Source organism: Elephantulus edwardii, unplaced genomic scaffold, assembly GCF_000299155.1.
Source record: "Elephantulus edwardii isolate Elephantulus edwardi_28Jun2011 unplaced genomic scaffold, EleEdw1.0 scaffold00013, whole genome shotgun sequence".
Taxonomy (NCBI): domain Eukaryota; kingdom Metazoa; phylum Chordata; class Mammalia; order Macroscelidea; family Macroscelididae; genus Elephantulus; species Elephantulus edwardii.
Genome location: NW_006399763.1, coordinates 16590859 through 16608253, shown reverse-complemented (window position 1 = coordinate 16608253; position 17395 = coordinate 16590859). Strand labels below are relative to the sequence as shown.

The window sequence follows — 17395 nt, the reverse complement described above, 5'->3', positions numbered from 1 at the left end:
CCCTACCCTTTCCCCAGTTTTTAATTTTTAAAAAATCATTCATTGTTATATAATTTTCTCCCCTCCCTCCTCCACTCTGCTTTGCACCTCTTATTCTGGACTGCTGTCATACAGATCATGCTTAATCATATATTCCTTTTTAAACAGTTCTTTTTGTCATCTGTTACAACACAGTGTTCATTATTTACCCCTTCTTTTCTCAGTTTCTCCCCAACCCCCATGTCAGTACTATTTTAGAACAATGGTGCTATTCAGTATTTTGTCTTTTTGTGACTGAGGTATTTCACTCAGCATAATGTCTTCCAGGGTCACCCATGATGTGTAATATTTTATTAGTTATAGTGCTGCATAGTACTCCATTATGTGGCTATACCATAGTTTTTCTATCCATTTGTTGATGGGCACTTGGGTTGCTTGCATCTCTTTATTATTGTGAATAAGGCATCAATAAACATGGGTGTGTGCACATCTGTTTGGGTGGCAGCTCTGGTTTCTTTAGGATATATTCCTAATAGTGGAATTATTCTATTTCCAACTTTCTGAGAAAGCACCAGAGACCTGTGCCTGTACCACTTTACATTCCCACCAGCAGTGACTAAGAGTTTCAATGTCTCCACAACCTCACCCAGCTCACAACCAGGAGAGAATAAAAGAGGTGAGTGGGACCTTCTAAGAATCAAATCCCTATGCATATCAAAAACTTCTCCAACAGGGTAAGAAGGAAACCCACATACTGGGGGAAAAAATCTGGGGAAGACATATCTGATAAGGGATTAATATCTAAAATTTATAGAATACTTCAGAACCTGAACAAGAAAAATATAAACAATCCAATCACAAAGTGGGCACAAGATATGAAAAGGCACTTCACTGAAGAGGACATTCAGATGGCAGACAGATGAAGAAATGTCCAAAATCCCTAGCTACTCTAGAGATGCAAATCAAAACCTCTATGAGACACCATCTTACCCCAGCAACAATAACAAAGTTCAACAGGGCAGCAAATGACTTCACTTTCTCGAAGTCAGATTTGTTTGTTCTTTTGGCAGTCCATGGTATATTCATTAATCTTCACCAATGTTGCTGTTGTTGTTACATGCTGTCTAGTCACCTGCGACTCATAAGGACTCCATGTACAACAGCTCTGAAGCCTGCCTTGTCCCAAATCAGTCTCACTGACTCTGACATATCTACTACCATTGCCCCAGTTACTGTATCAATCTATCTCATTCGGGGTCTTCCTCTCTTGCACTGTCCCCCCCACCATTTCACGCATGTTCTTCTCCAAGGACTATTCCCTCCTGGCCAGGTTTTCTTGGTGGTCCATGGTATGTTCAAGACTCTTTTCTCCAGCACCATAACTCAAAGGCATCAATTCTTCTTTTGCCATCTTTAGTTACTGTCAAGCTGTCTGATGCATAGCAAGTAACTGCATAGACTATAGTCTGGATTAGGCACACCTTAGTCACTAGACTGACCGCGTTGCTTCTCAGTACTCTGAAGAGGTCCCTGACAGCAGATTTTCCCAGTCCAATTAGTCTTTTGATTTCCTAACTGCCAGTGCCAAGAATGATGATTGTGGAGCCAAGCAAACTGTAATTCTTAACAACCTCAATCTCTTCTCCATCTATCATGGTGCAGCCAATTGGCCTAGTGGTGAGAATCTTAGTCTTCTTGACGTTGAACTTCAATCCACATTGAAGACTGCAGTCCATAACCTTCTGCAGCAAGCAGCAATTCAAAGGCATGAATTCTTCTTTGGTTTTCCTTGTTTTTTGTACAACTTTCACATGCACATGTTGTTGTTATTATTTGCTCTTGAGTTAGAACCAACTCATAGCTGACTCTCTAGTGGGGTTTTCAAAGTCTGTAGATTACACAGGTGGAGAATGCCCATTTTCAAACAGAGTAGATGGTAGACTCAAAGTATGTGTCCCTAGATCACTATGTATATTTTGTTGTAGTTGTTAGGTGCCACTGAGTCAAATATAACTTATAGTGTTTCTATGAACAACAGATAAGAATCCTGTCCTATATTGTGCCGTCTTCATCATCTCCAACATTCCTGTACCCATTGCTACAGTTACTGTGTCAATCCATGTCATCAAAGGTCTTCCTTTCGCTGACTCTCCACCTTTCCAAACACAATGTCCTCTCCAAGGAACAGCCTCTTCTAGCAACATGCCCAAAGTATGCTTGTCAACTTTGCCTCCAAAGAGCATTCTAGCCGAACTTTCTCCAAGACCTGTTTGTTCTTTTGGCATTCTATGAGATATTCAGTACTCTTAACCAACACCATAACTAAGAGTCATCAATTCTGTGTCATCCTTATTCACCGTCCAGCTCTCAAATGCACAGCAAGTGACTGAAAAGACCAGGACTGAATCACATGTACCCTGGTCTTCAAACTGACAACACTATTCCTCAGTAACTCGAAGAGGTCTCTTGGCAGCAGACTTGACTAAGGTAACATGTCTCCTGATCTCCTGGTACCAAGAGTGTTGTTACCAAGAGTGCTGTTGTGCATCCAAGTAAGATGAAATTGTTGACAACTTATCAGTGAGAATTTTGTTTGCTTGATGTTGAGATGCAATACATACTGAAGGCTGTAGTCTTTGATTTCTAGTAGCAAACAAGTTTTTAAGTCCTCCTCACATTCAGTAAGCAAGGTTGTATCATCTGCATAATATAGGCTGTTTAATAAGTCTTTCTCTGATCCTGATCCCACATGCAAAGAACTAGAGCTGGAGAAGACAATCATACGAAGCAACTAAAAATACTACAGCTTATTTCAGGAGCGTATAAGCCTTTATTGTTGATATCCTTGCTCTTTAGCACTTTAAAGAGGCCGTGGTAGATTTGCAAAGTTCAATACATACATATTTTTTTTAGCTTATAAATGTGTTTATTAAAATAAAGGACTAAATAATTATCATTTTCCAATGTGAGCACTTCAGAGAGTTAAATCATGGAATCACAAATACTTTTGGGGGTCAAAAAAGAGAATCTGTTGCTTCATATTTATTTTGTGTTACTTCTCTTCTTCTTTCCTTCCTAATATTTGGATTTAAATGGAAGAATATAATTGAGGCTTTCTGTCTAACTTGTTTAGAGAAGGCCAATCTTGGGCTTACCCATTGATGAACTAAGGACCCATCAGTCAGACTCAGTGAATTGTAATTTATTGCTTTTTGGATCTAAGTTGCAATGGAGCCTGTTAAGTATCAGACACCCCAGTGACTCTGACCAAGGCTCAAAAAAGCCTAAAAATGAAGATAAAAACTGGCAATTCAACATATATAAATTACAGATTTGGCAAATTGGGAGAGTTCAACCTTATGATTAAAAAAATTTCAATCTTGGCTGTTATTATATGCTTTGGCGCAAGAGTATAAATGCCATGCAAATCAACTCATTAAAAAGAAATTAGTACACCTATTAATAAAAGAAGTAATACTTTTCAATTGGTGAATTGCCAAGATGGGGAAATTCTAATATAAATGAGATGCCTGTTTATCAGGACAAAATTTCTCAGAACTTCAGAAATAAAAAATTAAATATTGCAAACTATTTCCGTGCTTTGAGTGGAAAAAAACAATTGTTGTTGCTGATCATTCAATTTCTTGACTGCTACTTCCACAGATGTTGACTGTAGATCCATGTAAAAGAAAATCATTTGACAGCTTCAATCTTTTCTCCATTAAACACTTTTTTTGAAAATTAATAATAGAAATAAGAAATGTCAAGAGAAAGCTTTGAGAAAAAAAGCAGAAAGCCTGATTGTTTTGTAGATTCCCTGAGATAATTCTGTTTGAAAAGGAATGTATTGTGAGGAAGCAATCACCTTCGACACTGAATATACTCGAATTTAAATACTAGAATGTTGACTAATTTTGTGTTTCAATGTGATAGGCCAGCAGAAGATATTTATAATCCTGCTTTTATAAAACTAAAAAGGATGAAAAAGTACTCCTTAATCTGTACACAGTAAAGGATATAAATACTTTCTTTTATAGTAAAAATACAATAAAAGTTTAATTTTATCACACTCTAAACCATGAACATTTCAGAAATACTCATTATCAAGCAAACCAAAATTCTATAAAAATTTAAATATGCTTTAAGTTTTTGTTAAAATACAGATGTCCTTAAAAAGAAAAATTGTTTAATCTTGAGTTTGGGGATCAAAAAAATTTAAATAATATCACTAAATTAAGAAAATAACAGCAACCTTCAAGTCTCATAAACTTTACATGAAGTAATATAGACACATCCAAATATATATTACAACAAAAGTTACTTCTATTAGAATGGCTTCTTAGGGTACTGCAATGTAAAGTAATTCCTCTCTTCACAAAAGTTTCTCAATTTAACCCAACACACTTGAACTAATTAAGACAGGATGGCTTAAAAATATTTGATCTATAAACTTTCATTAAAATCTCAATTAAAAAAACAACAAATAATATGTGAGTACAGGAAAATAGGCTAAAATGCATCTCACAAGTTAGTAGATTACTTCAACTATAGATCACATTTATTTCTATGAATGAATTTTAAAAAAGATTCAAGAACTAGCATCTAGTTAAGTATCACAAATTAAAAAAATTAAACCTCTCTGTACTATATTTTATGTTGAAGTGAATTCCTAAGTACCTACATTTGCACATTCTTCACACATGACCGTGCTGGTTAATTCACCAATAAATATCTGATCTATGAAGTTCATTTTCACACCTTCTTTTCCATATGCTGAAAAAAAGAATACGTTTTAATGTATAAAACATGTCAAACAGCAATAAACATGGCATTTTCTGCTTATTTAAAAGTAATATGAGTAAGCCAAAAGTAATTTTGTAAAGTAACCCATTAAATAATGTATTTTATTATGCGCTTAGTTTTTTTCCTTTATCCCTTTTTAGAATAAATATGACTATCAACTTTGGGCATGTGGCCAGGGGAGACCAGTTATTGGAGAAGGACATCATGCTCGGAAACGTGGAGGGACAATGCAGTAAAGAAAGAGCCGGGTGAGATAGATTGATACAGTAAGTGGGCCATGGGAGTTAGAGTGTAAGAATTAGAGAGACTGGCTCAGGACAGGGCAGGCGGTTGCTAGGGTCACAGGCAACTTAAAGGCACAAAACAACAACAACCAGCTAGAAGAGTCTAAAAGAAATAATGATGTGATCTTAAAATTAAAGGAGTAAAATAAACAGAGCAACAACCATTATTCATGCCAAATTTCAACTACTCCTATTAAACTTTTGCAGCCCTGTGTCTAACCTACATGATGATGGAAGAAAGGAAAAAATTATATATAGTTTCAGGGTCACAGATGTCCAAGACCACAGCTATAATGATAACAAATGACAAGAAACAGTATATAAATATTTATGGAGTTAGCGAGGGAAATGAGTAACACTTTTATAAATTGTTATTAATATAAATACTTATTTAGAAATGGCATAGTAAATTAGGTTACTTCAATAAGAAAAACTGTATAAGGGACTGAAAGTAGACCTGGTAAAGAAAAATTAAACTCTAAATTTACACTAGATGGCACCATTTTAACACAAAAGAAGGAGGGATAGTAGTTTTAAAAAATCTTGAGACTGTAACTAATAGTTTTGGCATGTACAATCACAATGTTTATTTGTTTATACAATTGTACACATGTAGTTGGAACATTGTAAAGTACAAAAATATAAAAGACAATAATAAAATACAATCTAAAAATATTTTTTAAAATGTCACCTAAAAATAACATACCATCTATAATAACTACGGCTAATGTCTCAAGTATCTATAATATTTATTATATGCTTTTTTCCCTTTACCCTTTTTATAGAAAAAATATGACTATCAACTATAGCTGTCTAAAAGAAATAACGAAGGGAGCCTTAGTGGCCTAGTGACAAGAAGCTGTACTGCAATCCTGAAGGCATACAGTGCGAATCCACCAGATGCTCCCCTGGAGGAGGGGAAGTCCCCTCCTGTACCATCCGGATCGGATTTGACGGTACACAAGAACATCAATAAAAATTAAAAAAAAAGAAATAACGAAGTGTTCTTCAAGCAATAACTGTTAATATATTTAATATCTCAAGACAGGGCATAATCATCTTGCTCTTGTATGCCGTTGAGTCGGCGCAGACCCAATGCTGAGCCCTCAGAGGAAGTTAATCACATGAGAGGAGACTGGGAGCTATTTCTTCTCCATCAAAGTAGCTGGTGGACTTGGGACTTTGGGATTGTTGTGCAGCTTCTTACTACTAAGCCACCAGAGTTCCATAAATTGTTATGAATAAAAGATTTAAAGCACACTTCAATTTTTATATTTACAAATGATCAGCTTTGAAGAGACTGTTTTTGAGGTGTTAAGGCTTTTTAAAATAATCATTGTTTTTCCGCATAATTTGGCTGATGAAAAGCTAGCACACTGAGTAAGCACTTGTGCTTTACTTCTTAAGAGTTTTCATGAATAAATCATCATAATATCCATAGTCTCACTTACCCAAGTAGATACTAACACCAAAATAATAAAAATAATGAAAGTTAATTTTTTTTAATTTAACTTTTTTGTTTGTGTGTATACCATGAAATTGGATCTGACTGGTACAGGAATTGTCCCTTCTTCTCTAGCAGAAGATCTGGTGGATTCAAACCGCTTATCTCTGGGAATGCAGTGCAGCTTCTTTCCACTAGGCCACCAGAGCTCCCAAGAGTTAATTTCTAAGCAAGGCTTATTTCAACCTCATTGGGCCTGGTTCTTTCACGTTTCCCTTAGGAGGTCATACATAAGGACATTAGTATTATTAATCTTTATATTCAATATTAGTTTCACTTATAAAAATTCATAAGGACTCACCCGAACATGTTCTATGTCCTACTAGAGAACCCTGCAGCCACTGGAATAAATGGCACTTTGGAGAATTAGTTCAAACAATGCTCTCTTTTTATTTTCAAACAAAGAACTCAGTATTTTCTTCTTTAACAGGGCCAACATACCTTTGACTTTTTTTCTCGTTTCTTCATCAGCAGTTTTAGTAGTGGGGTTGTTAAATGCTTTTAGAATACTGGCTTGTATTCTCTGCAAAATGAAGCCAGTACAATTATAAAATATTCCATACAAGAATATATTTCTCAGTGAAATACTTTGCATTCATTTTAATAGAATCTGGCCTAATAACAGCATTTTAACTTGGGTTTTATCTGTTTAATAATAAAAAATAAATTCAAACAGCAAGGTGCAACATGAATCTCAGTTCCTATTCTTTTAAATAGCTGGAATGGGGGGAATCCCAAATATTTTCCTCACAGAGAACTTTCTGACTCAAATTTATTTTCCAATAATAAAACCTTATTTGATGTTTTTGTTAAGTGTTTTTAAGTCAAGCATGACACATCGTGTCGAACTTATGAACAGGATCTCAACCCTGTTCTATTCTGTGCCATTCTCACACTTCCTGACACCTAAGGGCCGATTGAAGGAGTCACCATATCAATCCACCTGGCCAAGGGCCTTCCTCTCCTTTGCTGACCCTCTGCCGTTTCAAGGATCATGTCCCTCTCCAAGGAATGGCATCTCCTAGCAACATGTTCCAAGATTGTGAGGCGAAGCCTCATCATTGCCTCCAAAAGAAAAAAAAAGCACAATTTTGACTCTTCAACAAATGGTGCTAGCAAAACTGGGATGATTACGTATTATTTGCAGGACAACAATCAAGAATAAGAGCTGCATAGCAAAGTGAATTGGGATGGGGTGGGAGAGGAAATTGTGCAACAAAAATTCTTTTTTCTTTTAAAGAGAAAAGCAAACTAAGAGCAGGGGTAGGGAGGAAAACGTACAATAATGAATGAATGGAAATCCGAGTGCTCTGTAAACTTTTGTTAAAATCTCAATTTAAAGTGTAAAAAAAACACAAAAGTGTAAATAAATTTATAAAAACTGGGGGGGGAAAAAACCAAACAAGCCAAAACACCAAAACAAAGAGCACTCAGGCTGCACCCTCTCCAAGGCATATCTGTTCATTCTCTTGGCCATATATGGGATGTCCAGTGCTCTTCTCTAACACCACAGCTCAAAGGTGTCAATTCTTTTCTGTCATCCATATTCACTGTCCAGCTCTTGGATGCATAGTTAATTATCAGAAAGACCACGGCCTGGGTCAGAATCACCTTAAGTTTTCAAACTGACATCACTATTCCTCAATCACTACTCTAATTTCATTTATATAATCACCTGTGGGTAGAAAGTCTCTTGTGTAGGCCAACAGGATCTGGTGGGAAGGCCTTTCTATTTAAGTCAGTTGGGTCCTGCCTGACGGTGAGCCTCCAGCTTGGCAGTTAGATCCTGGAGGGTGTTTATTTACTTGAAAGATGGGTGTAATCTGTTTGGGTGTCTATGATTAGGTTAGCAATCAAGTGTAAGCTGATTAACTGTTTCCAAAAACTTATTTAGGTTAATAAATCATCTTTTGTACTAGTTGTGGTCAATTAGTGAACTCATTTGTTGTTGTTATGTGCCATAAACTCATAGCAACTCTATGTACAACAGCTCTGAATCCTGCTCTATCTTGAGCCAACCTCATTGTCTCTGACACACCTACCTCCATTACCCTAGTCAATAAGTCAATCCATCTTATCCAGGGTCTTTCTTTCCTCTGCTGTCCCTCCACTCTTCCAAGCATGATGACCCTCTCCAAGGACTGGTCCCTCCTTGCAACATGCCCAAAGTATATCAGACAAAGCTTCAGAATCCTTGCCTCCAAGGAGCAGCATGGTTTCACCCTCTCCAGAAAGAACTTCTTTGTTCTCCTACCAGTCCATGGTACAGTCAATATTCTTCTCCAGCACAACTCAAAGGCATCAATTCTCCTTCAGACAGCCTTAGTCATTGGCCAGCTTTCTGATGCATAACAAATAAATGTGAAGACTATGGCCTGGATCAGGCACACCTTAGTCTCCAGAATGACACTGTTGCTCTTCAGGACTCTGGAGAGGTCCCTAACAGCAGGTTTTTCCAATGCAATTCGTCTTTTGATTTCCTAGCTGCTGGTTTCAAGAATGTTGATCGTGGAGCCAAGCAAACGGAATCTGTTAACAATCTCAATCTCTTCACCATCTAACATGATGTTGCCAGTTGGCCCAATGGTGAGAATCTTTGTTTTCTTGATGTTGAGCTTCAATCCACATTGAAGGCTGTTGTCCTTGACCTTCTACAGCAAATGTCTCAGGTCCTCCCCAGTTTTGGCAAGGTTGTGTCATATGCATAATGCAGGTTTTCTCTTATTCATATTGTACAAGTGAGATTGTTGTTGTTGTTATGTGACGTCGAGTTGCTTGCAACTCATAGCGACCCTATGTACATACAACAGCTCTAAACTCTGCTCTGTCCTGTGCCAATCTCATTGTCTCCAACACACTCATCCCAATTGCCCCAGTCACCGAATCAATCCATCTCCCAGAGGGCCTTCCCCTCCTGTGCCTGCTCCCAAGAATGATGCCCCTCTCCAAGGACCGGTCCCTCCTTAAAACATGACCAAAGTATGTCAGACGAAGTCTCAGAATCCTTGCCTCCAAGGAGCAGCCCAGAGTAAGATTAAGAAGGCATTTTACCCCAAAGGTGAGTGGTTCGAATCCACCTGATACTCTGCTGGTGCAGGAGGGACAATCTCCTTCTTGTACCTGTCAGATCCAATTTGACAGTACACACAAAAATAAAATAATTAAAAAAAAGGAATGCATTTTTTAACCTATCCTTCAAAAGGTACTAGTTTCAGTAAATATAAAATCAGGTGTACTGATTAAAAATAAGCAACTGTTTTGTATTGTACTGGAAAGACTGTGTCTTCAATCAGGTTTACTTTAACTTGCTATCATACTCTTCAGAACTTTGCAAAGATCCCTGACAGCAGATTTTTCCCAATGCTATCCCTTTCTTTTATAATATTCATTGTATTATTGCACTAGTCAATACATTTGGGGAGGAAAAGAAATCTCATAAGTACAAAATTGTAAATGAGATAAAAATTTACTTGCCAATTATAATCACTGTTTACCTGAAAAATCTGAACTAATGAAAACAAGAAACTACTATAGATTACAAGAGGACTTCTGATAACAATCTATTTCTTGCTTAATTTCTTAAAAGTGGAATTATCTCTGTAAATGTAAAAATAGTCATTATGAAAAATGAAAGAAAAGGATGAAATGATTTGAGGGGAACAAATGGATTCTTAGGCACTGATAAAATCTGTTTTTTTCAACTTGAAGATGGTAAAGAATGTTAGTAGGAAATTTTTTATTAAGCTTTAAACTGTTCTTATATCTATATGATGATAGCTTGACAATAAATAAATGTCAATAGTTGTGAATAGGGAGCTCTGATGGTATAGAAAGTAGAGATGTGCACTGCTAACCCAAAGGTGGTGCCCGCTTTAAAGATTCAAATCAGTGTAGCTACTCCAAGGAAGAAAGATGGGCAGTCTCCTGCCATTAAATCTATAGCCTCGGAAAATCCGATAGAAGGTCAGCTATGAGTTGGTTCCAATGAGTCTGAATAATTGTGAAAACAAGTTTTGTTTATTAACTAGTCTCTAAATGGCACATTCTATTTCCTAGAATGGCTCTCTATATTCACGTGTATTCTGAGAGTTATTAGTACAAGATTCAAAATACTAAATAATTTACAAAGTAGAGTATAACTGTAAACACAAAACTATTCTTAGCATACCAAAGTCTCCTGGAATACATTCATACGTTAAGGAAAACAAAACTATCAAAAATGGAAATGATATCCAATTTAGAGTCCATAAATTTAAAACAATACAATGCAGATTATTTCCTAAAGATGATTTTTATACATGGGGGTGGGGGAGAACTCACTGAACTATATAAAATAAGTAGATCAGAATGGTGGCAATTCCATATAAGTGAATATATTCCACCTTTAAATATTTAATGTAGTATAAGTAGCCTCTCTATCAACTAAAAGGACTGTTAACTCAATGTGGAAGTCTCTACATTTATTCTATAATTTTAACTTTTTACTAATTCAGACATGACTTTCAACATCATTTAATGGGCCTTTAGCATATCATGAAATGTAAGCTGTGACATTATATAAGGTAACAGGGTTTAAAAAAACCAATGAAACTGTTTGAATTATTAATGTTTAAACTATTAGATTCTTGCAGCTTTACTTTATCTTACCAAAAAATTTTTTAAAACCCTAACCTGTTAAAAGAGTCAATAAACAAGTAATTCCTCAAGTTAAAGAACAGAACCGAGTTTATTCCATATAGTCTTCATTGTTAAGAACTGTGCTATGACTGATCTATTTTGGTTGCAAAACTTAAAAAAAAAAAAATAGACAAGATATGGGTCATGCATGAGTTCCTGAAAGTTTTGCACATTAATCAGTCAACAGTATTAAGGTTCAACTACTTCCATTCTCTACAGTAATCCTACTTCTAAACTATTAAGTGTAAATAATGTATACTTTGTTAGCTGATATACTATCTATAAATTAATGTGATTTATTTTTTAAAAATATAATAAATCAGTCTCATTAAAGTAATAAGTCTAAAGGAAATTAGAAGGAAAAAATAAAAGCATACATTTGGTAACTAAAAGATTTCTTATAAAATAACTTTTACATTTGATCTTGTGCACACAAAAATTCACAATTTTCTGTATAAATTACTTTTTGCACTGTATTCAGCAAAAAGTATATTCTTCAGGTTTATTTTCATAGGAAAAGAGCCGTAATAAAACAAAATAAAAGGTCAGTAATTTTTAACCATTATTAAAAGATTCTGGTGGCAGACATTATCCTTTTCTTCAATCAAAAAACACATGGCAGTGCCACGCTATAACAACAGCACGATTAACAGCTGTGGAGTTCCCAGGCCAGACAAAGCAGCTCAATGGGCACTCACTGTAACTGGCCGCGCCATGACTATCTTTGCTTACAAGACTGAATAGATCTACAGACTTGACATCTTAATTTTGTCACACCATCATCTAAAGCTCCCAGAGAAAAGAAGACAAGAGCTATCAAAGCCAATGTTTCCTACTCCACTGTCTTATTTATTAAGGTACTGTGCATCCTAATGCACCATTATGACTAAAAGAGTAATTAAATTGCAACAAAGACTGCCAGTAAGTGGCAAGAAGTGAGGTAGGAAAATAATGATAGGAATAGATTTTATTTTATTTTTAACATCAATAAAGGAAAACAAAGCAGAAAGATACTGTTTAATTCCAGTTATAAAACCAGAACACCACAGTAAACATAATTCTGTAATTCATAATAAAAAAAAATCCCACAACATTGTAGCCTCCTTCAGATCTTACTGTAATTACGTAGACCTAAGATTATTATATGGCATATACTATTTGTAACACAAAGTCAACAAAAATCTTACTTCACCTTACCACTTAGTAGCCATCTTCTGTAACAATAATATGCCATAGTATAGTTAACTTCAGAAGGCAGTGAATATACCAAAAGAAGAACCACTTAGAAAAAGAGGGTAGGTATGAGTTCATAAATAGAAGAATGAGTGTACAATTTTACTAAATTAGAATTTCATAATCAATGTCACTAAATTGTACATGTAGAGACTGTTGAATTGGTATAATTTTGTTGTATTTAGTCTGAAAAACAACAAAATTTTTAAAAATACCCATACACACACCAGAGTTACTATTAAGATTTTGTATTTTTCCAAATAATAAGGTAATTATAATTAAAGTTTATATAGCAACTTTTTAAAAAGGATAACGGTTTTACTAATTACTGTGGATCAAGTATTCAAAACTAAACTTTAATAAGCAGTATAACACAGAACTCTGGAAGCCAAGTGGTAAGGAAGTGTACTATCAACCTGAAGGCAAGCAGATGGCATCTACTAGATGTGCCATAAGATGGGGAGTCTACTTTTGTGCAATATACAGCCTCTGAAAAAGTCCTTGTAGGGTCAGCTAAGAGTTCTGAGTGGTTAACAAGTAGCAACAAAATATAGAGTTAAAAAGAATATTAGTTTAGGAATAAAAAATATTTTAATTTGAATCTTTACTCAAATGTTAACTCAGGATTGTACTAAAGTCCCTAAAATTTAACAATTATAAATCTTTCAACTGAGTTCTTTTAACAAAATACAGGTACACTATTATACACTATTATCCTGTTAATTCATTAGTTTAGTCAAAACTATAACATACAATTTTGACAACATAACAATATATTTAAAATAACTGCAAATTCCCAAGAAACTAGCTAGTTTAACTTATCTAAAGATTGCTTACATTATTTTTTCAATTCTAATTCTCAAAATTTGTCCAGGGACCCTTTTCAGCAAACATTCAAAAAGCACCTACCCTGTGAGGGCACATGTGATACCAAGCAGTACACAGAACCATTCTTTAAGGAGTTTCTAGTCTCTGAAAGAACTGGCAGATAAATACATAAATCTAAATAGAAAGTCTTTGTTGTTTGGTGCCATCAAGTTGAGTACAACTTATAATCAAAACATATATAATTAAAGAGGTCAAAGCACTAGAAGCAGAATATAACTGTCATTTGAAAGCCAGTAGACAGTCAAATAATATTGTCATACACATTACGAGGCAGCAGGAGAGAATGATTAATTTTTTAGGATAATTTATAAGAAAATAGTAACACCCTAACCAAGTCTTTCATCATTGGAACAGGCCATTAAAATAGGACAGTTCTACCTTGCCTAGAACACCTACCTGAAGCATTTAGGCTTGTCCCTCTGCTGGCTGTTTTACTGCACATTAGCCTATAATTTAGAGTATTCACCCTGAATGCAAAACAAGTTCTCATCTATTGTATTAATCATGAGAGTGGCAGCTGCCTACAGTGCTATGTTGAGAATGATGCTGAGACTTAGCAGGACTGCTGTGAACAATTAGTAATGTCTGCCATGAGTGAAGAAAGGCAGGAGTGGAGGATGAATACTGCATATGTGACATTTTTTAGTATCCTGTTTATCCTATTCGTATAGAAGTCTCTAGAAAAGTTTAATCTAATTTAATATGAAAGTTAACAAATACCCAACCAATTAAACATTTATTGTTATTACGTGCTATCGATTGGGAGTGGACTCATAGCTGACCCTCCAAAGGGTTTTCAGAAATGATAAATCACACAGAAGGAGACTGCCCATCTTTCTGCTTCTGAGCAGCTGGTGAATTTTAAACCACCTGTCTTTGAGTTAGAAGCCCAACTCCTGGTAACACTGTTTGGGGATATATTTAGTCCAGAAGCCATTATTTTTTGAAGACTGTTGCCTGACTCTTTAGTTGACTGTACTATAACATGGAATAATAAAGTTTCTCTCTCTAGGGAACTTAGAATCCACAAATAACCAGTTAAGATTTTTTATAGCTATAGATCTAATATGCAACCTAAGTAAGTTGGGATGTATATTTCTTATTTGCACCCAAAGGAACAATGGTGGTCACATGCTACCATTCAGTTTTTCAACAAAGACTACTCAGTCTGCAGAGATGAATGAAAAAAAATCTCTAAAGCAAGTGAAACTAAAGAAATAAAGACAATATTTTCTACAATCTTCCTGACTTTTCTTAGATTCACCTATACCTCTCTACACTTAGCTTCTTAGAATTCTTTTTTTCTTAAGCCTGCTTGAGTTGGTATGTGTTATGGAAGACCCTCGACCAGGTGGATTGATGTGGTATTATAAACATATACAATAAACATCCAGGAACTTGACCTTTGTTTCTTCTATCCTCACTGCATCCAGCAGATAATGAAGAAGCTCCTGACTGTCCTGCTGCTGGAAATCTTTAAATCGAGGAGCCCTGTGATTTAAAAGCACAACAGGAAGCAAAAATCATTACACAGCACAACAGAAATACATTACTACTAAAGAATTCTGAAGTAACATATTTTAAAAATTCATTTACAACTTTCCTACTTAGAAAAACAAAATGTGATTACTATTCTAAATAAGATGAAATCATAAATACAAACTGAGGACAGTACAGTTAACGTTTATTAAACAACTACTACACCCCAAGCATAACACCAGAAATTTTACACATGCAGAGCTCCATAATCCTCAAGCTGTCATGTTGTTGTTGTTGATGGCCATTGAGTCAAGCATGACTCACAGTGACCCTATGAACAAAAGACCTGAAGCCTTTCTGTTAACTATTGTTGTTTCTCAAAGCTCATAGAGTTTCCAGACACATGTTGTTTAGGAAGTGGATGCCACTCCTGCTTTCAAGCAATGATGGCACCTACTCTTCTTTCTGCCTTACACATGAGGACATGAACGGAGAATTTATATAATTTATGCAGTCACAGATTTCTAAACAAAACAAACTAGCCAGTATTCAAGCCTAAGCTACTATGCTCTATCACTTTTAACCATAAAAGAAGCAAATAACACTATAAATGAATATTTCTGTGAATGTAATTAAAATGTGACAGAAATTTGAGGTATTAATTAATCAAAACAATGATGTGTTTAGTCATGGAGAAAATAAGAGCCAATATTTAGTGGATTTCAATAATTTTTTAAAAGTTACATTTTCTGCTATAAAATCCAATCCTATAAAGAAAATTTGTAACCTTAAATTAAAAGTAAATAAATATCTCATAACATGTATAAAAATAATTTCTAAAAAAATAATATGTAAAAGTGAAAAACAAAATGAAAAGCTTTTAGAAGCTTATCCACTGATGATGGGAATGCAAAATGGTATGCCCACTGTCGGAAACAAGTCTGACAATTCCTCAAAAAAGTACAAACAACTACATGTAATTCAGTAACCTCAACTCTCATGTATTTTGTCAGAAGACATGAAAGTAAATATGTACACCAGTGCTCACTGCAGCACTTCTCACACTAGCCAGAAGGTAGAAACAACCAAAATGTCTATTAATAGATGAACAGAAAACCAAACTGTGGTATATACATTGAATGCATATACTTTATATATAAAACAATATATATATATACACATACACAACATATATGTACATATACATTATGTATAGTAAAGTGTGTGTGTGTGTGTGTGTATATATATATACATACACACACCACACATACATGCCAGGCTGGGAAGATGAGCGAAACTGCCAGACTCTGCTAAGGTGTGTTTTCTGGATTCTGGTTGAGACTAGAGTGTGGCTTTTGTTCACAACAGGGCGTGAGCTGACTGAATTTGGCCTCCTATTTAAAAAGGCTTTTTGTTCAAACAAATATATAAAAAACAATTTTGAACAATATTGAATTTGTAAAATCCCATTGAGTTGAACCTCTTATGTAATATAAGGAAACAAAGGCTCGAATGTAATTGGTTTAATTTCTTTTAAATTTAGAGTTAGTAACCGTATTAATATGATTATATAAATAATTTCCAATCTAAATAAATATACATCTTAATTTTAAAAAAAGGCTTTTTGTGAATCTCTTGAATAAAACAGGCTTGGAAGAAGGAGTGGCATCCACTTCCAAAATAAGCTTGCCTCTGGAAACTCTACGAACTTGGAGAAAAGATGAAAGTTTTGTGTTCAAGACGTTTGTTCATAGGGTTGTTATGTGTTGTCTACAACTCAAAGGCACTTAACAACAACAACCACTACCACATACTCATGGGATTATTACTCAACCACATAAGAAAAATGTCCTGATACATGTCACAACAAGGACTAACTTTGAAATCACATTGAGTCTATTACAGAGAACTACAACATGATATCAAAAGAAACAAGCAAACAGATGGAAACCAAAGAATATTAGTAGATGCATCATGATGGATGGAGAACAGATTGAGGTTGTTAACAATTACAGCTTGCTCAGTTCGAAAATCAACACTCTTGGCACCATCAGTCAGGAAATCAAAAGATAAATTGCAATGGGAAAATCTGATGTCAGGGACTTCTCCAGAGTACTGAAAAGCAATGGTGTCAATCTAGAGACGAAGGTGTGCCTGATCCAGGCCATGGTCTTTGCAATTATTTTCTATGCATCAGAGAGCTGGACAATGACTAAGGATGACAGAAGAAGTGATGCCTTCAAATCATGGTGCTGGAGAAGTCTTGAACATACCACTGTTGTTGTTATGTGCCGTCGAGTCGCTTGCAACTCATAGTGACTATGTACAACAGCCTTAAACTCTGCTCTGTCCTGTGCCAATTGCACTGTCTCCGACACTCCCATCCTGATTTACCCAGTCACTGAATCAATCCACCTCATAGAGCCTTCCCCTCCTGCGCTGTCTCTCCACCCTCCCAAGCATGATGTCCTGCTCCAAGGACCGGTCGGTCTCTCCTTACAACATGTCCAAAGTGTGTTAGATGGAGCCTCAGAATCCTTGCCTCCAA

The 17395-nt window shown here is 35.4% G+C and overlaps 1 protein-coding gene across 1 annotated transcript in view; it reads right to left on the bottom strand.

The window, feature by feature from the left end:
* USP45 (ubiquitin specific peptidase 45) overlaps positions 1 to 17395 on the bottom strand; it is a 74811-nt gene that overhangs the window by 17212 nt on the left and 40204 nt on the right. Inside the window, exons 8-10 of the mRNA XM_006881196.1 lie at positions 14772 to 14859; positions 7012 to 7093; positions 4661 to 4752 (exon numbers count right to left, since the gene is read on the bottom strand). Coding sequence (XP_006881258.1) covers positions 4661 to 4752; positions 7012 to 7093; positions 14772 to 14859 — 262 coding nt within the window. The remainder of the gene's footprint in view (positions 1 to 4660; positions 4753 to 7011; positions 7094 to 14771; positions 14860 to 17395) is intronic.